We start from the raw sequence: 22,233 nt of genomic DNA, 5'->3' as shown, positions 1-22,233 counted from the left end.
AACCGGCGGAGGCATGGGAGCCTGACGAACCGGCGGGGGCATAGGAGCCTGACGAACCGCCTGAGGCATAGGAGCCTGATGAACCGCCTGAGGCATAGGAGCCTGACGAACCGCCTGAGGCATAGGAGCCTGACGAACCGCCTGAGGCATAGGAGCCTGACGAACCGCCTGAGGCATAGGAGCCTGACGAACCGCCTGAGGCATAGGAGCCTGACGAACCGCCTGAGGCATAGGAGCCTGACGAACCGGCGGAGGCATAGGAGCCTGACGAACCGCCTGAGGCATAGGAGCCTGACGAACCGGCGGAGGCATAGGAGCCTGACGAACCGCCTGAGGCATAGGAGCCTGACGAACTGGTTGAGGCATCCTCGGTAGCTTTGGCAACGGACACTTGATAGGCCAATCGAGTCTTGTACACCTGACGAGCCAGCTGAGGCATGGAAGCCCGGCGAGCCCGCTGAGGCATCCCCGGTAACTCCTGTAGCGAAAACCGGACCCGATGTCACCTACAATACAAAAAACAAAAATCACTCACTGATGCTCCCCTTTGGTGAGGCGTTATTCTGTAACATGTATGCTGGGAGGCAGGAAGCAAGTACAGGGAGTGAATAATTTAATAATAAATAAATGAACATGGAACAAAACAAGAAACACGAAAGCATACAGACATGAAACCAAAACAGAGTCAATAACGCCTAGGGAAAGAACCTAAGGGAGTGACAGTTATAGAGAAGGTAATCAAGAAGTTGAGTCTGATGAGGTGCTGGTGCCCGTAACAATGGTGACAGGTGTGCGTAATAACAATGAGACTGGTATCCTCGAGCACCGGAGAGGGAGTATATGTGAGAGATCCTTGGTTGGGGTCTGAGCAGATTATTTGTTGTGATTGCAAACGTACTAAAATGGTGGTCCGATAGTCCAGGATTATGAGGAAAAACATTTAGATCCACAATATTTTTTCCACGTGACAAAACTAGATCCAGGGTATGACTGTGGCAATAAGTACATCTGGAGACATGTTGGACATTACCCACTGTGTCGATGATGGCTCCGAAAGCCTTTGGAGTGGGTCTGTGGACTTTGTGAATATTGAAGTCACCAGAAATGTGAATATTATCTACCGTGACTACAAGGTCTGATAGGAATTCAGGGAACTCAGTGAGGAACGCTGTATATGTGTCATGACTTTCGCCCAAAGCGGGTCCCTCTCCTTGTTCAGGCGACGTTCGGCGGTCGACGTCACCGGCCTTCTAGCCATCGCCGATCCACTTTTCAGTTTTCGATTTGTTTTGTCTTTGTCTTACACACCTGGTTTCAATCCCCTAATTACTTGTTCATTATTTAACCCTCTCTTCCCCCATGTTTGTTTGTGAGTAATTCTTTGTCTTGTATACGGTCCGTTATTGTGGGCTCGGTATATTGTTTTGTATTTTGTGAATTACTTGAGTAAATACGTTGATTACTCATATCTGCTGTCCTGCGATCTGACTCTCTACACCAGCTACACACAGGCTGATTACAATAGGGCCCAGAAGGCCTGTATACAGTAACTATAAAAAAGCGAATGAGTATGCTGCATATATTTCATGACTAGCAGCTCAAAAGACAAAAACGCAGTCATTTCTATTTTAATTTTATTATTGACATTTGCTGTGGTTAGCAACACCTCCACCTTTGCGGGAGGTGCGGGGGATATGGTCACTAGTATAACCAGGAGGTGAGGCCACATTTAACAGAGTAAATTCATCAAGCTTGAGCCATGCTTCAGTCAAGCCAATCACATCAAGATTATGATCAGTGATTAGTTCATTGACTATGACTGCTTTGGAAGTGAGTGATCTAACATTAAGTAGCCCTATTTTGAGATATCACAATCTCTTTCAATAATGATAGGAATGTAGAAGGTTTTCACTCCAGTGAGATTGCTTAGGTGAATACCGCAATGTTTAGTTTTGCCCTACCTAGATCGAGGCACAGACATGGTCTCAATGGGGATAGCTGAGCTGACTACACTGACTGTGCTAGTGGCAGACTCCACCAAGCTGGCAGGCTGGCTAATAGCCTGCTGCCTGGCCTTGAACTGGGTAGATCCACCTGGAACTAGGTAGATTCCACTGGAACTAGGTAGATGGTGCTGACAAATATGGCACCTCTGCTTCTAGCTCCTAAGCAATTTTAGTTTTTTGTGTGTTACTTCTTACATTATTTGCCCAGGAAATCTTTTGTGTTATTACATACAGACAGAAAAAACGTTGGGATATCAGAGTGGCGGTAACTCACCAGAATTATGACCAGGAATACAACTTTCCTGAATTGGATCCTTTGTTCGTACCCCCCAGTGCAATTAAACTTATTCCAGTGGCTGCTCCAAACCACCGCTGGCGAAGAAGATGTATTCAGAGTGGACTTCTAGTCCAACTCAGGAGGTGTGCATGCCATCCACCGCTTCCGAGTATATTACTCGCTAATGTTCAGTCTCTGGATAATAAAGTAGACGAGCTCAGGATGATGATCTCCTTCTTGAGAGACATCAGGGATTTTAATTTACTCTGTTGTTGAAAAAGCCATATCTCAGACTGGCCAATAAAACGAAAAGATGAACTTCTTATGGATCATTGGGACGCTAGCGTCCCACCTGGCCAACATCCGGTGAAAATGCAGAGCGCGAAATTCAAATTACAAAAATCATAATATTAATTAAGCATTCATGAAAATACAAGTGTCATACATAATTTAAAAGCTTAACTTCTTGTTAATCCAGCCGCTTTGTCAGATTTCAGAAAGGCTTTACGGCGAAAGCACACCATGCGATTATCTGAGGACAGCGCCCCGCACACAAAAGCATTACATTCATTTTCCAACCAAGCAGATGCTTCACGAAAGTCAGAAACAGCGATAAAATAAATCACTTACCTTTGAAGATCTTCATCTGGTTGCAATCACAAGGGTCCCAACTACATAACAAATGGTCCTTTTGTTCGATAAAGTCCTTCTTTATATCCCAAAAAAGTCAGTTTCATTGGCGTACTTGACTCAGTAATCCACCGGTTTCCCTCGTTCAAAATGCATACAAATGAATCCCGTAAATTACCAATAAACTTCTTCCAAACATATCAAACAATGTTCCAAATCAATCCTCAGGTACCCTAATATGTAAATAAATGATCAAATTTAAGACGGAGTAATACCGGAGATCATTACCGGAGATAACGAAGTACGCGCCCTCACCTGAACGCGCAACAAACACTACAGACAAAATGGGAGCCACTTACTAAAACTACAAATTCTAGCTAATTTTTCAAAAAACAAGCCTGAAACTCTTTCTAAAGACTGTTGACATCTAGTGGAAGCCCTAGGAACTGCAATCTGGGAGGTTTTCCATTGAAATTCCCATTGACAGCCATTGTCATCAGGGGTGAGCTGAAAAAAATGTATTTTGGATGGATTGTCCTCGGCTTTTTTCCTGCCATATCAGTTATGTTATACTCACAGACATTATTTTAACAGTTTTGGAAACTTTAGAGTGTTTTCTATCCAATACAATATAAAAATCTGTCGTTTCCAGCTACAATAGTCATTTACAATATTAACAATGTCTACACTGTATTTGTGATCAATTTGATGTTATTTTAATGGACTAAAATGTGCTTTTCTTTCAAAAACAAGGACTAAGTGACCCCAAACTTTTGAACAGTAGTGTAGATTCACCTGGAACTGGGTAGATTCACCTGGAACTAGGTAGAGGCCCCTGGAACTTGGTAGATTCAAATGGAACTGGGCAGATTCCCCTGTAACTAGGTAGATTCCCCTGTAACTAGGTCAATTCCCCTGTAACTAGGTAGATTTCCCTCTAACTAGGTAGATTCACCTGGAACTAGGCAGATTCCCCTGTAACTAGGTAGATTTACCCTGAACTAGGCACAGCACACTGCTTCTATTGGAGAAGACAAATCATCACTTGAGATCCTATAGAATGAGAATATTTAGTGGCTACAGCCTTCCCTCCAAGCCTCCATAAGATCCCATAGAATGAGAGTATTTATGGGCTACAGTATTCTCTCCAAGCCTCCATAAGATCCTATAGAATGAGAGTATTTAGTGGCTACAGTATTCCCTCCAAGCCTCCATAAGATCCTATAGAATGAGAGTATTTATGGGCTACAGTATTCCCTACAAGCCTCCATAAGATCCCATAGAATGAGAGTATTTATGGGCTACAGTATTCCCTCCAAGCCTCTATGTGTAGGGTTAGGGTTAGGGGTATATGTAGGGCTGACGACGTCATCAGATAGACACAGAAGACGGTTAGGGTGAGATAGACACAGCAGAGCCTTACTCTTATCTAAGCTGCCCGACACAAAAGCTCCATGGAAGTCTTCCTGATAGACAGCAGTTGCTTCGTAAGCTGACCAGAGGTGGAAAAACTACCCAACTGTCATACTTGAGTAAAAGTAAAGATACCTGAATAAAAAATAACTTGAGTAAAAGTAAAGATACCTGAATAAAAAATGACTTGAGTAAAAGTAAAACCCAGTAAAATACTACTTGAGTACAATTATTTGGTTTAAAATATACTTAAGTAACAAAAGTAAATGTAATTGCTAAAATAAACTTAAGTATCAAAGGTAAAAGAATAAGTATAAATAATTTCACGTTACTTATATTAAGCAAACCAGGTGGCTCCATTTTCCTGTTTTTTATTTATTTACAGGTAGTGAGTCCTCCAGATCAGAGGCAGTAGGGATGACCAGGGATGTTCTCTGTTTAGTGAGTCCTCCAGATCAGAGGCAGTAGGAATGACCAGGGATGTTCTCTGTTTAGTGAGTCCACCAGATCAGAGGCAGTAGGAATGACCAGGGATGTTCTCTGTTTAGTGAGTCCTCCAGATCAGAGGCAGTAGGGACGACCAGGGATGTTCTCTGTTTAGTGAGTCCACCAGATCAGAGGCAGTAGGGACGACCAGGGATGTTCTCTGTTTAGTGAGTCCTCCAGATCAGAGGCAGTAGGGATGACCAGGGATGTTCTCTGTTTAGTGAGTCCTCCAGATCAGAGGCAGTAGGAATGACCAGGGATGTTCTCTGTTTAGTGAGTCCTCCAGATCAGAGGCAGTAGGGATGACCAGGGATGTTCTCTGTTTGGTGAGTCCTCCAGATCAGAGGCAGTAGGGACGACCAGGGATGTTCTCTGTTTAGTGAGTCCTCCAGATCAGAGGCAGTAGGGACGACCAGGGATGTTCTCTGTTTAGTGAGTCCTCCAGATCAGAGGCAGTAGGGATGACCAGGGATGTTCTCTGTTTAGTGAGTCCTCCAGATCAGAGGCAGTAGGGATGACCAGGGATGTTCTCTGTTTAGTGAGTCCTCCAGACCAGAGGCAGTAGGGACGACCAGGGATGTTCTCTGTTTAGTGAGTCCACCAGATCAGAGGCAGTAGGGATGACCAGGGATGTTCTCTGTTTGGTGAGTCCACCAGATCAGAGGCAGTAGGGATGACCAGGGATGTTCTCTGTTTAGTGAGTCCTCCAGATCAGAGGCAGTAGGGATGACCAGGGATGTTCTCTGTTTAGTGAGTCCACCAGATCAGAGGCAGTAGGGATGACCAGGGATGTTCTCTGTTTAGTGAGTCCTCCAGATCAGAGGCAGTAGAGATGACCAGGGATGTTCTCTGTTTAGTGAGTCCACCAGATCAGAGGCAGTAGGGATGACCAGGGATGTTCTCTGTTTAGTGAGTCCACCAGATCAGAGGCAGTAGGGATGACCAGGGATGTTCTCTGTTTAGTGAGTCCACCAGATCAGAGGCAGTAGGGATGACCAGGGATGTTCTCTGTTTAGTGAGTCCACCAGATCAGAGGCAGTAGGGATGACCAGGGATGTTCTCTGTTTAGTGAGTCCACCAGATCAGAGGCAGTAGGGATGACCAGGGATGTTCTCTGTTTAGTGAGTCCACCAGATCAGAGGCAGTAGGGATGACCAGGGATGTTCTCTGTTTAGTGAGTCCACCAGATCAGAGGCAGTAGGGATGACCAGGGATGTTCTCTGTTTAGTGAGTCCACCAGATCAGAGGCAGTAGGGATGACCAGGGATGTTCTCTGTTTAGTGAGTCCACCAGATCAGAGGCAGTAGGGATGACCAGGGATGTTCTCTGTTTAGTGGGTCCACCAGACCAGAGGCAGTAGGGATGACCAGGGATGTTCTCTGTTTAGTGAGTCCACCAGATCAGAGGCAGTGGGGATGACCAGGGATGTTCTCTGTTTAGTGAGTCCACCAGATCAGAGGCAGTAGGGATGACCAGGGATGTTCTCTGTTTAGTGAGTCCACCAGATCAGAGGCAGTAGGGATGACCAGGGATGTTCTCTGTTTAGTGAGTCCTCCAGATCAGAGGCAGTAGGGATGACCAGGGATGTTCTCTGTTTAGTGAGTCCACCAGATCAGAGGCAGTAGGGATGACCAGCGATGTTCTCTGTTTAGTGAGTCCTCCAGATCAGAGGCAGTAGGGATGACCAGGGATGTTCTCTGTTTAGTGAGTCCACCAGATCAGAGGCAGTAGGGATGACCAGGGATGTTCTCTGTTTAGTGAGTCCACCAGATCAGAGGCAGTAGGGATGACCAGGGATGTTCTCTGTTTAGTGAGTCCACCAGATCAGAGGCAGTAGGGATGACCAGGGATGTTCTCTGTTTAGTGAGTCCACCAGATCAGAGGCAGTAGGGATGACCAGGGATGTTCTCTGTTTAGTGAGTCCACCAGATCAGAGGCAGTAGGGATGACCAGGGATGTTCTCTGTTTAGTGAGTCCTCCAGATCAGAGGCAGTAGGGATGACCAGGGATGTTCTCTGTTTAGTGAGTCCACCAGATCAGAGGCAGTAGGGATGACCAGGGATGTTCTCTGTTTAGTGAGTCCTCCAGATCAGAGGCAGTAGGGATGACCAGGGATGTTCTCTGTTTAGTGAGTCCACCAGATCAGAGGCAGTAGAGATGACCAGGGATGTTCTCTGTTTAGTGAGTCCACCAGATCAGAGGCAGTAGAGATGACCAGGGATGTTCTCTGTTTAGTGAGTCCACCAGATCAGAGGCAGTAGGGATGACCAGGGATGTTTTCCACCAGATCAGAGGCAGTAGGGATGACCAGGGATGTTCTCTGTTTAGTGAGTCCTCCAGATCAGAGGCAGTAGAGATGACCAGGGATGTTCTCTGTTTAGTGAGTCCACCAGATCAGAGGCAGTAGGGATGACCAGGGATGTTCTCTGTTTGGTGAGTCCACCAGATCAGAGGCAGTAGGGATGACCAGGGATGTTCTCTGTTTGGTGAGTCCACCAGATCAGAGGCAGTAGGGATGACCAGGGATGTTCTCTGTTTAGTGAGTCCACCAGATCAGAGGCAGTAGGGATGACCAGGGATGTTCTCTGTTTAGTGAGTCCTCCAGATCAGAGGCAGTAGGGATGACCAGGGATGTTCTCTGTTTGGTGAGTCCACCAGATCAGAGGCAGTAGGGATGACCAGGGATGTTCTCTGTTTAGTGAGTCCACCAGATCAGAGGCAGTAGGGATGACCAGGGATGTTCTCTGTTTAGTGAGTCCACCAGATCAGAGGCAGTAGGGATGACCAGGGATGTTCTCTGTTTAGTGAGTCCTCCAGATCAGAGGCAGTAGGGATGACCAGGGATGTTCTCTGTTTAGTGAGTCCACCAGATCAGAGGCAGTAGGAATGACCAGGGATGTTCTCTGTTTAGTGAGTCCACCAGATCAGAGGCAGTAGTGATGACCAGGGATGTTCTCTGTTTAGTGAGTCCTCCAGATCAGAGGCAGTAGAGATGACCAGGGATGTTCTCTGTTTAGTGAGTCCACCAGATCAGAGGCAGTAGGGATGACCAGGGATGTTCTCTGTTTGGTGAGTCCACCAGATCAGAGGCAGTAGGGATGACCAGGGATGTTCTCTGTTTAGTGAGTCCACCAGATCAGAGGCAGTAGGGATGACCAGGGATGTTCTCTGTTTGGTGAGTCCTCCAGATCAGAGGCAGTAGAGATGACCAGGGATGTTCTCTGTTTAGTGAGTCCACCAGATCAGAGGCAGTAGGGATGACCAGGGATGTTTTCTGTTTAGTGAGTCCTCCAGATCAGAGACAGTAGGGATGACCAGGGATGTTCTCTGTTTGGTGAGTCCAACAGATTAGAGGCAGTAGAAATCGGGTACGTTTTTTATCCGGCCGTGAAAATACTGCCCCCTATCCCACAACAGGTTAATAAGTGTGTGAATTGGACCCATTTCCTGTCCTGCTACGCATTCAAAATGTAATGAGTACTTTTGGATGTCAGGGAAAAAGTATGGAGTAAAAAGTACATCATTTTCTTTATGAATGTAGTAAAGTAAAAGTAGTCAAAAATAAAAATAGTAAAGTACAGATACCCCAAAAACGACTTATAGCACTGATCCTGACTGAAGCTCTTCTGAAGCTCTTCTGTAAATGTTCACATTACAACAACAGCACACAGGAGGGAGTTTTTCCTAGGGAGTTTTTCCTAGCCACCGTGCTTCTACATCTGCATTACTTGCTGTTGGCCACCCCTTGTAGCCTGGTTCCTCTCCACCCGGCACAGCCAGAAGAGGACTGACCACCCCTCATAGCCTGGTTCCTCTCTAGGTTTCTAATCTCCACCCGGCACAGCCAGAAGAGGACTGACCACCCCTCGTAGCCTGGTTCCTCTCTAGGTTTCTAATCTCCACCCGGCACAGCCAGAAGAGGACTGACCACCCCTCGTAGCCTGGTTCCTCTCTAGGTTTCTTCCTAGGTTTTGGCCTTTCTAAGGAGTTTTTCCTAGCCACCGTGCTTCTACACCTGCATTGCTTGCTGTTTGGGGTTTTAGGCTGGGTTTCTGTACAGCACTTTGTGACATCAGCTGATGTAAGAAGGGCTATATAAATACATTTGATTGAGAGCCCTGCAGTAAATGGACTGGTTAGGAAGCAGGCAAACCACTGTCAGTGATCACTGCATGTATCATTAGTAGGCATAGTTAATCAATATCACTTAATGTCTGTCACTTTCTATCACGTAATATCACTTAGACCTATAAGGTCAACTAAGTTGCCACTTGTGAAACAGGCTCATCTCCTCAGTCTGAGACAGAGTGAGACAGGCTCATCTCCTCAGTCTGAGACAGAGTGAGACAGGCTCATCTCCTCAGTCTGAGACAGAGTTAGACAGGCTCATCTCCTCAGTCTGAGACAGAGTGAGACAGGCTCATCTCCTCAGTCTGAGACAGAGTGAGACAGGCTCATCTCCTCAGTCTGAGACAGAGTGAGACAGGCTCATCTCCTCAGTCTGAGACAGAGTGAGACAGGCTTATCTCCTCAGTCTGAGACAGAGTGAGACAGGCTCATCTCCTCAGTCTGAGACAGAGTGAGACAGGCTCATCTCCTCAGTCTGAGACAGAGTGAGACAGCCTCATCTCCTCAGTCTGAGACAGAGTGAGACAGGCTCATCTCCTCAGTCTGAGACAGAGTGAGACAGGCTCATCTCCTCAGTCTGAGACAGAGTGCGACAGAGAGGGAGTTACAGAGAGAGAGTTACAGAGAGAGAGGTTATAGAGAGAGAGTTACAGAGAGAGAGTTACAGAGAGAATTACAGAGAGAGAGTTACAGAGAGAGAGGTTATAGAGAGAGAGTTACAGAGAGAGAGTTACAGAGAGAATTACAGAGAGAGAGTTACAAAGAGAGAGACAGAGAGAGAGTTAAAAAGAGAGAGACAGAGAGAGAGTTACAGAGAGAGAGAGAGAGAGAGAGACAGAGAGAGAGTTACATAGAGAGAGAGACAGAGAGAGAGACACAGAGAGAGACAGAGAGAGAGAGACAGAGAGAGAGTTACAGAGAGAGTTACAGAGAGAGAGAGAGAGAGAGACAGAGAGAGAGTTACATAGAGAGAGAGACAGAGAGAGAGACACAGAGAGAGACAGAGAGAGAGTTACAGAGAGAGAGAGAGACAGAGAGAGACAGAGACAGAGAGACAGAGACAGAGATAGAGATAGAGACAGAGAGAGAGACAGAGAGAGAGGGAGAGAGACAGAGAGAGAGAGAGAGAGAGAGAGAGACAGACAGAGAGAGAGACACAGAGAGAGTTACAGAGAGAGAGAGAGACAGAGAGAGAGTTACAGAGAGTTACAGAGAGAGAGAGAGAGACAGACAGAGAGAGAGTTACATAGAGAGAGAGACAGAGAGAGAGACACAGAGAGAGACAGAGAGAGAGACAGAGAGAGAGTTACAGAGAGAGAGAGAGACAGAGAGACAGAGACAGAGATAGAGATAGAGACAGAGAGAGAGACGGAGAGAGAGGGAGAGAGACAAGACAGAGAGAGAGAGAGAGAGAGAGAGAGAGAGAGAGAGAGAGAGAGAGACAGAGAGTGAGTTACAGAGAGAGAGAGACACAGAGAGACACAGAGAGAGACAGAGACAGAGATAGAGACAGAGAGAGTTACATAGAGAGAGGGAGAGAGAGACAGAGAGAGAGAGAGAGAGAGACAGAGAGAGAGAGAGAGAGAGAGACAGAGAGAGAGAGACACAGAGAGAGACAGAGACAGAGAGACAGAGACAGAGATAGAGATAGAGACAGAGAGAGACACAGAGAGAGACTGAGAGAAAGGGAGAGAGTGTGACAGTGAAGCACAGAGAGAGAAGGTTTAGCAGGTGTGCCTATAAAGTTGTATTTTAATCTGTACTTCTAACAACCAGTAATGAAATACCAAGACTTCTGGGTAGAGAAGTTCACAGGAGCCCTGCCATTTCTCAGAGATCTGTTTTGTCTGGTGAACTAGCTCATATAAACAGGTTATAACATAAGATCATGTAATGTGGAGGTTGGTTTCTCATACCACCTCTCTCTATACCTGTCTCCAGGCGATCTACAAGATGGTTTCCTCTGTCATGAAAATGCCGGAGGATGAGTCGACACCTGAGAAACGCACAGACAAGATCTTCAGGCAGATGGACACAAATCGTGATGGTGAGTACCCAGCTATCAAATTTCAATTCACTCCCAAATCCTCCTTCAGGCCTTATCCACTTCCTCCCTGTTTCCCTCCTAATGTCTGAGCACCAACTACCAACAACTGACACTAACTGTCCTTTTACTCAATGTGTTCTTCAGGTAAACTGTCTCTGGAGGAGTTTGTTGAGGGAGCAAAGAACGATCCGTCTATCGTGCGGCTGCTGCAGTGTGATCCCAGCAGCGTAGGGCAGTAGAAGAACCTCTTCAGTCCTCTAGTATTATATATTCAGGTCAAAGCATTCTCCTTCATTCACCCAGTAGTGGCTAACTGCATAACAGATCGGCATCCATCAGATCAAAATGGACCCAAGCAGAGGAGCCACATACTGGACCATCACATACTGCACCATCACATACTGGACCATCACATACTGCACCATCACATACTGGACCATCACATACTGGACCATCACATACTGGACCATCACATACTGGACCATCACATACTGGATCATCACATACTGCACCATCACATACTGGAACATCACATACTGGACCATCACATACTGGACCATCACATACTGGAACATCAAATACTGGAACATCACATACTGCACCATCAAATACCGGACCATCACATACTGGAACATCACATACTGGACCATCACATACTGCACCATCACATACTGCACCATCACATACTGGACCATCACATACTGCACCATCACATACTGGACCATCACATACTGCACCATCACATACTGGACTATCACATACTGGTCCACCACATACTGGACCATCATATACTGCACCATCACATACTGGACCATCACATACTGGACCATCACATACTGCACCATCACATACTGGACCATCACATACTGGACCATCACATACTGCACCATCACATACTGGACCATCACATACTGGACCATCACATACTGGACCATCACATACTGGACCATCACGTACTGCACCACCACATACTGGAACATCACATACTGGACCGTTCACATACTGCACCATCGCAAACTGGAGCACCACATACTGGTCCACCACATACTGGACCATCACATACTGGACCACCTCATACTGGACCATCACATACTGCACCATCACATACTGGACTGCCACGTACTGGACCATCACATACTGGACCATCACATACTACACCATCGCAAACTGGAGCACCACATACTGGACCATCACGTACTGGACCATCACATACTGGACCACCACATACTGGACCATCACATACTGGACCATCACGTACTGGACCATCACATACTGGACCACCACATACTGAACCATCACATACTGGACCACCACATACTAGACCGTCACATACTGGACCGTTCACGTACTGCACCATCGCAAACTGGAGCACCACATACTGGACCATCACATACTGGACCATCACATACTGGACCATCACATACGGCACCATCACATACTGGACTGCCACGTACTGGACCATCACATACTGGACCACCTCATACTGGACCGTCACATACTGGACCATCACATACTGGACCACCACATACTGGACCATCACATACTGGACTACCACATACTGGACCATCACATACTGGACCATCACATACTGGACCATCACATACGGCACCATCACATACTGGACTGCCACGTACTGGACCATCACATACTGGACCACCTCATACTGGACCGTCACATACTGGACCATCACATACTGGACCACCACATACTAGACCATCACATACTGGACTGCCACATACTGGACCATCACATACTGGACCATCACATACTGGACCATCACATACTGCACCATCACATACTGCACCATCACATACTGGACCATCACATACTGCACCATCACATACTGGACCATCACATACTGGACCATCACATACTGGACCATCACCATTATAGACATTCATAGTATTCTAATGGTTACAGTTAGAATTGAGGTAAACTATTTTGATCCAAGATCAGTGGTGAAAAGCCGTTTCTACTTGGAGCCAAGAAACACACTATTCTGCCATGAGGAACAGAACTGAACTGAGGGAGAAGGGTATTGGAGGAACATGACACCAGATATAATAACTGAAATGAGGGAGAAGGGTATTGGAGGAACATGACACCAGATGGAAGCTATTGATCTTCCCTACTGCAGATGGAAGCTATTGATCTCCCCTACTGCAGATGGAAGCTATTGATCTCCCCTGTAGATGGAAGCTATTGATCTCCCCTACTGCAGATGGAAGCTATTGATCTCCCCTACTGCAGATGGAAGCTATTGATCTCCCTTACTGTAGATGGAAGCTATTGATCTCCCCTACTGCAGATGGAAGCTATTGATCTCCCCTGCAGATGGAAGCTATTGATCTCCCCTACTGCAGATGGAAGCTATTGATCTCCCCTACTGCAGATGGAAGCTATTGATCTCCCTTACTGTAGATGGAAGCTATTGATCTCCCCTACTGCAGATGGAAGCTATTGATCTCCCTTACTGTAGATGGAAGCTATTGATCTCCCTTACTGCAGATGGAAGCAATTGATCTCCCTTACTGCAGATGGAAGAGAGAGTGTATGAGCAAAAAGAGGTAGCTAGATGATATATTATAATATTTGACTTAGTGACAAAATATTGTGGCATTTTGCAGCACTGAAACATTTTCACTTTAAGATTTAGAATTATAAATGTTTGGAATATTTTTTGACTGCAAACATGATAGAATGATGTGTACAATATAATCATATTTATTGTAGGATCGTTTTGAAAACAGAGAGGACCACACATTTTGCTATGCATTTATCTGTCTACATCCTCCTCTGCTCCAACTAGACTCACAGGGCAACATCACTCTTTTTTTTTTAGAGAAACACAAGTCTATCATCATCTATCTCTAACACCAGTCGTGTTCACAAGTATCAGATCGCACCACACACACAGTGGAATGTATGTCTCTGGCAGGGTCCCTGAAATGCTTAAATATCCACACAGTGGAATGTATGTCTCTGGCAGGGTCCCTGAAATGCTTAAATATCCACACAGTGGAATGTATGCCACTTAAATATCCATTGTAAGGACAATACACATGCAGACTAACTGATCCTATCACACATTCTGTGACACGGTGTAACATATCAACCTGTTTGTTTGTTGTTCTTTATTATATACTGAACAAAAATATAAATGGGGCGGCAGGTAGCCTAGGGGTTAGAGCGTAGAGGAGGCAGGTAGCCTAGGGGCGGCAGGTAGCCTAGGGGTTAGAGCGTAGAGGAGGCAGGTAGCCCAGGGGCGGCAGGTAGCCCAGGGGTTAGAGCGTTTGGCCAGTAACCAAAAGGTTGGTGGATCGAATCCCCGTGCTGACAAGGTAAAAATCTGTCGTTCTGCCCCTGAACAAGGCAGTTACGCCCACTGTTCCTAGGCTGTCATTGTAAATAGGTATTTGTTCTTCACTGACTTGCCTAGTAAAATAAAAAATGCAACATGTAAAGTGTTGGTCCCATGTTTCATGAGCTGAATTAAAAGATCCCAGACATATTCCATATCCACAAAAAGCTTATTTCTCAAAATGTTGTGCACAAATTTGCTTACATCCCTGTTAGTGAGCATTTATCCTTAGCCAAGATAATCCACCAACCTGACAGGTGTGGCATATCAAGAAGATGATTAAACAGTATGATCATTACCAAGGTGCACCTTGTGCTGGGGGCAATAAAAGGCCACTCTAAAATGTGCAGTTTTGTCACACAACACAATGCCACAGATGTCTTAAGTTGAGGGAGAGTGCAATTCAAATCAAATTTTAAATTCTCTGGCAACAGCTCTGGTGGACATTCCTGCAGTCAGCATGCCAAGCATTTCGCTACACCCGCAATAACATCTGCTAACCACGTGTATGTGACCATTAATGTTCATTTCTCTACCATAAGCCTCCTCTAACGTCATTTTCGAGAATTCGGCACTATGTCCAACCGGCCTCAAAACTGCAGACCGTGTGTATGGCGTTGTATGGTCTGGCATAAGCTACAGACAATGAACACCAAATGCATTTTATCAAAGGCAATTTCAATGCACAAAAATACAGTGACGAGATTCTGAGGCCCATTGTGAGTAATACATATTCAAATGTATATATATCCATACCATAATATTATGTAGTAATATATATACACATATAAATAAAGTACCAGTCAAACATTTAGACACACCACCTCATTCAAGGGTTTTTATTTCTTTTTACTATTTTCAACATTGTAGTACAATAGTGAAGACATCAAAACTATGAAATAGCACATATGGAACCATGTAGTAACCAAAAAAAACTGTTAAACAAATCCAAATATTTTTTATAATTTAGCTTCTTCAAAGTAGCCACCCTTTGCCTTGATGACAGCTTTGCACACTCTTGGCATTCTCTCAACCAGCTTCACCTGGATTGCTTTTCCAACAGTATAATGACGCAAGGTGAGACCCAGATGCAGACACGAGAGGCAGATGGTTTGAGCTCTGATATTTATTTTAGTCCAAGGAGTAGGCAAAAGGCAGGTCGGGGACAGGCAAGCGTTCATAGCCAGGTCAGAGTCCAAAACGGTACATGGCGGCAGGCAGGCTCGAGGTCAGGGGCAGGATGAGGGGTCAGGCAGGCAGGCTCTAGGTCAGGGGCAGGAAGAGGGGTCAGTTAGGTGGGCTCAGAGTCAAGACAGGCAAGGGTCAAAACCAGGAGGATGAGAAAAACAGAGACTGGGAAGAACAGGAGCTGAGAGAAAAACGCTGGTTGACTTGACAAACAAGACGAACTGGCACAGACAGACAGAGAACACAGGTATAAATACCCAGGGGATAATGGGGAAAATGGGCGACACCTGGAGGGGGGTGGAGACAAGCACAAGGACAGGTGAAACAGATCAGGGTGGGACAGTACCCCCTCTCTAGGGGCGCCACCTGTCGTCCTACCTGGGCACATACCTGGTTGACCGGGGTGCCGGCGGTGGAAGTCGGCGATGAGGGCTGGGTCCAGGATGTCTCTAGCAGGGACCCAGTACCGTTCCTCCGGGCCATAACCCTCCCAGTCATCCAGGTACTGGAAACCCCTGCCCCATGGTCGAACACTCAGGAGGCGTCTCACCGTGTACGCCGGACGGCCATCGATGACATGGGGGGAGGGGTGGACCTGGAAACAGAAGACAAAGGGCTCTCCATCTTGCTCAAATGGCCCTTACACATTCTGGAGGTGTGTTGGGTCATTGTCCTGTTGAAAAACAAATGATAGTCCCACTAAGCCCGAACCAGATGGGATGGCGTATTGCTGCAGAATGCTGTGGTAGCCAGACTGGTTAAGTGTGCCTTGAATTCTAAATATATCACTGACAGTGTTACCAGCAAAGCAACCCCACACCATCACACCTCCTCCTCCATGCTTCACGGTGGGAACCACGCATGCGGAGATCATCCGTTCACCTACTCTGCGTCTCACAAAGACACGGCGGATGGAACCAAAAATCTCTATTTGGACTCATCAGAACAATGGACAGATTTCGACCATGAAGGAATGATTCACGCAGTCTTCTCTGAACAGTTGATGTTGAGATGTGGTTAAGTGTGCTAGAATTCAAGGCACAGAACCAGAATGGCTACCACAGCATTCTGCAGCGATATGCCATCCCATCTGATTAGTGGGACAATAATTGGTTTTTCAACAGGACAATGACCCAACACACCTCCAGACTGTGTATGGGCTATTTGACAAAGAAGGAGATTGATGGAGTGCTGCATCAGATGACCTGGCCTCCACAATCACCCAAACTCAACCCAATTGAGATGGTTTGGGATGAGTTGGACCGCAGAGAGAAGGAAAAGCAGCCAAAAAGTACTCAGCATATGTGGGAACTCCTTCAAGACTGTTGTTAAAGCATTACAGGTGAAGCTGGTTGAGAGAATGCCAAGAGTGCGCAAAGCTGTCATCAAGGCAAAGGGTGGCTACTTTGAAGAATCTAAATTATAAAAAATATTTGGATTTGTTTAATACTTTTGTTTTGGTTACTACATGATTCCATATGTGTTATTTCATAGTTTTGATGTCTTCACTATTGTACTACAATGTTGTAAAATAGTAAAAATAATTAAAAACCATGGAATGAGGTGGTGTGTCCAAACTTTTGACCGGTACAGTATTTATATGTATATATATATTACTACATAATATTATGGTATGGATATTTAAACATTTGAATATGTATTACTACAAAATATTAAGGTGAGGCTATATAAATATGACATGGCCTCAGTTGAAGTTGGAAGTTTGAATACATCCACCACCTGCAATACTGGTTATTATACAGAACTGAATACATCCACCACCTGCAATACTGGTTATTATACAGTACTGAATACATCCACCACCTGCAATACTGGTTATTATACAGTACTGAATACATCCACCACCTGCAGCACAGGTTATTATACAGTACTGAATACATCCACCACCTGCAATACTGGTTATTATACAGTACTGAATACATCCACCACCTGCAATACTGGTTATTACAGAGTACTGACTACATCCACCGCTGGTTATTATACAGTACTGAATACATCCACCACCTGCAATACTGGTTATTATACAGTACTGAATACATCCACCACCAGCAATACTAGTTATTATACAGTACTGAATACATCCACCACCTGCAATACTGGTTATTATACAGTACTGAATACATCCACCACCTGCAATACTGGTTATTATACAGTACTGAATACATCCACCACCTGCAATACGGGTTATTATACAGTACTGAATACATCCACCACCTGCAATACTGGTTATTATACATTACTGAATACATCCACCACCTGCAGCACCGGTTATTATACAGTACTGAATACATCCACCACCTGCAATACTGGTTATTATCCAGTACTGAATACATCAACCAAATGCAGCACTGGTTATTATACAGTACTGAATACATCCACCACCTGCAATACTGGTTAGTATACAGTACTGAATACATCCACCACCTGCAATACTGGTTATTATACAGTACTGAATACATCCACCACCTACAATACTGGTTATTATACAGTACTGAATACATCCACCACCTGCAATACTGGTTATTATACAGTACTGAATACATCCACCACCTGCAATACTGGTTAGTATACAGTACTGAAAACATCCACCACCTGCAATACGGGTTATTATACAGTACTGAATACATCCACCACCTGCAATACTTGTTATTATACAGTACTGAATACATCCACCACCTGCAATACTGGTTATTATACAGCACTGAATACATCCACCACCTGCAGCCCAGGTTATTATACAGTACTGAATACATCCACCACCTGCAATACTGGTTATTATACAGTACTGAATACATCCACCACCTGCAGCACAGGATATTATACAGTACTGATTACATCCACCACCTGCAGTACTGGTTATTATACAGAACTGAATACATCCACCACTGGTTATTATACAGTACTGAATACATCCACCACCTGCAGCACTGGTTATTATACAGTACTGAATACTTCCACCACCTGCAATACTGGTTATTACAGAGTACTGACTACATCCACCGCTGGTTATTATACAGTACTGAATACATCCACCAACTGCAATACTGGTTATTATACAGTACTGAATACATCCACCACCTGCAGCACTGGTTATTATACAGTACTGATTACATCCACCAGCTGCAGGACTGGTTATTATACAGTACTGAATACATCCACCACCTGCAATACTGGTTATTATACAGTACTGAATACATCCTCCACCTGCAATACTGGTTAGTATACAGTACTGAATACATCCACCACTTGCAGTACTGGTTATTATACAGTACTGAATACATCCACCACCTGCAATACTGGTTATTATACAGTACTGAATACATCCACCACCTGCAATACTAGTTATTATACAGTACTGAATACATCCACCACCTGCAGCACTGGTTATTATAGAGTACTGAATACATCCACCACCTGCAATACGGGTTATTATACAGTACTGAATACATCCACCACCTGCAGAACTGGGTATTATACAGTACTGAATACATCCACCACCTGCAGCACTGGTTATTATACAGTACTGAATACATCCACCACCTGCAATACTGGTTATTATACAGTACTGAATACATCCACCACCTGCAATACTGGTTATTACAGAGTACTGACTACATCCACCGCTGGTTATTATACAGTACTGAATACATCCACCACCTGCAATACTGGTTATTATACAGTACTGAATACATCCACCACCTGCAATACTTGTTATTATACAGTACTGAATACATCCACCACCTGCAATACTGGTTATTATACAGCACTGAATACATCCACCACCTGCAGCCCAGGTTATTATACAGTACTGAATACATCCACCACCTGCAATACTGGTTATTATACAGTACTGAATACATCCACCACCTGCAGCACAGGATATTATACAGTACTGATTACATCCACCACCTGCAGTACTGGTTATTATACAGAACTGAATACATCCACCACTGGTTATTATACAGTACTGAATACATCCACCACCTGCAGCACTGGTTATTATACAGTACTGAATACATCCACCACCTGCAATACTGGTTATTACAGAGTACTGACTACATCCACCGCTGGTTATTATACAGTACTGAATACATCCACCACCTGCAATACTGGTTATTATACAGTACTGAATACATCCACCACCTGCAGCACTGGTTATTATACAGTACTGATTACATCCACCAGCTGCAGGACTGGTTATTATACAGTACTGAATACATCCACCACCTGCAATACTGGTTATTATACAGTACTGAATACATCCTCCACCTGCAATACTGGTTATTATACAGTACTGAATACATCCACCACTTGCAGTACTGGTTATTATACAGTACTGAATACATCCACCACCTGCAATACTGGTTATTATACAGTACTGAATACATCCACCACCTGCAATACTAGTTATTATACAGTACTGAATACATCCACCACCTGCAGCACTGGTTATTATACAGTACTGAATACATCCACCACCTGCAATACTGGTTATTATACAGTACTGAATACATCCACCACCTGCAATACTATTTATTATACAGTACTGAATACATCCACCACCTGCAATTCTGGTTATTATACAGTACTGAATACATCCACCACCTGCAGCACTGGTTATTATACAGTACTAAATACATCCACCACCTGCAGAACTGGTTATTATACAGTACTGAATACATCCACCACCTGCAGCACTGGTTATTATACAGTACTGAATACATCCACCACCTGCAGCACTGGTTATTATACAGTACTGAATACATCCACCACTGGTTGTTAAACAGTACTGAATACATCCACTACTGGTTATTATACAGTACTAAATACATCCACCACCTGCAATACTGGTTATTATACAGTACTGAATACATCCACCACCTGCAAAACTGGTTATTATACAGTACTGAATACACCCAGCACCTGCAATACCGGTTATTATACAGTACTGAATACATCCACCACCTGCAATACTGGTTATTATACAGTACTGAAAACACCCAGCACCTGCAATACCGGTTATTATACAGTACTGAATACATCCACCACCTACAATACTGGTTATTATACAGTACTGAATACATCCACCACCTGCAATACTGGTTATTATACAGTACTGAATACATCCACCACTGGTTATTATACAGTACTGAATACATCCTCCACCTGCAATACTGGTTATTATACAGTACTGAATACATCCACCACCTGCAATACTGGTTAATATACAGTACTGAATACATCCAGCACCTGCAATACTGGTTATTATACAGTACTGAATACTTCCACCACCTGCAATACTAGTTATTATACAGTACTGAATACATCCACCACCTGCAATACTGGTTATTATACAGTACTGAATACATCCACCACCTGTCATACTGGTTATTATACAGTACTGAATACATCCACCACTGGTTATTAAACAGTACTTAATACATCCACCACCTGCAATAATGGTTATTATACAATACTGAATTCATCCACCACCTGCAATACGGGTTATTATACAATACTAAATACATCCACCACCTGCAATACGGGTTATTATACAGTACTGAATACATCCACCACCTGCAATACTGGTTATTATACAGTACTGAATACATCCACCACCTGCAGCGCTGGTTATTATACAGTACTGAATACATCCACCACCTGCAATACTGGTTATTATACAGTACTGAATACATCCACCACCTCCAATACTGGTTATTATACAGTACTGAATACATCCACCACCTGCAATACTGGTTATTATACAGTACTGAATACATCCACAACCTGCAATACTGGTTATTATACAGCACTGAATACATCCACCACCTGCAGCGCTGGTTATTATGCAGTACTGAATACATCCACCACCTGCAATACTGGTTATTACAGAGTACTGACTACATCCACCGCTGGTTATTATACAGTACTGAATACATCCACCACCTGCAATACTGGTTTTTATACAGTACTGAATACATCCACAACCTGCAATACTGGTTATTATACAGCACTGAATACATCCACCACCTGCAGCGCTGGTTATTATGCAGTACTGAATACATCCACCACCTGCAATAGTAGTTATTATACAGTACTGAGTACATCCACCACCTGCAATACAGGTTATTATACAGTACTGAATACATCCACCACCTACAGCACTGGTTATTATACAGTACTGAATACATCCACAACCTGCAATATTGGTTATTATACAGTTCTGACTACATCCACCACCTGCAATACTGGTTATTATACAGTACTGAATACATCCACCACCTTCAATACTGGTTATTATACAGTACTGAATACATCCACCACCTACAGCACTGGTTATTATACAGTCCTGAATACATCCACCACCTGCAATACTGGTTATTATACAGTACTGAATACATCCACCACCTGCAATACTGGTTATTATACAGTACTGAATACATCCACCACCTGCAATACTAGTTATTATACAGTACTGAATACATCCACCACCTGCAATACTAGTTATTATACAGTACTGAATACATCCACCACCTGCAATACTGGTTATTATACAGTACTGAATACATCCACCACCTGCAATACTGGTTATTATACAGTACTGAATACATCCACCACCTGCAATACTGGTTATTATACAGTACTGAATACATCCACCACCTGCAATACGGGTTAT

The 22,233-nt window shown here is 44.3% G+C and overlaps 1 protein-coding gene across 1 annotated transcript in view; it reads left to right on the top strand.

Annotated features, from left to right (window-relative positions):
- LOC106570774 (neurocalcin-delta A-like) overlaps positions 1-14,451 on the top strand; it is a 73,436-nt gene extending 58,985 nt beyond the window's left edge. The window contains exons 3-4 of the mRNA XM_045695151.2: positions 10,882-10,987; positions 11,132-14,451. Coding sequence (XP_045551107.1) covers positions 10,882-10,987; positions 11,132-11,226 — 201 coding nt within the window. The 3' untranslated portion in view covers positions 11,227-14,451. The remainder of the gene's footprint in view (positions 1-10,881; positions 10,988-11,131) is intronic.
- The last annotated feature ends 7,782 nt before the right edge of the window (positions 14,452-22,233 follow it).

The sequence above is a fragment of the Salmo salar genome, chromosome 14 (assembly GCF_965601325.2).
Source record: "Salmo salar chromosome 14, fSalSal1, whole genome shotgun sequence".
NCBI classification, from domain to species: Eukaryota; Metazoa; Chordata; class Actinopteri; order Salmoniformes; family Salmonidae; genus Salmo; species Salmo salar.
Note: the sequence above shows the minus strand (reverse complement) of the source record. Positions and strands in the feature narration are given on the sequence as shown.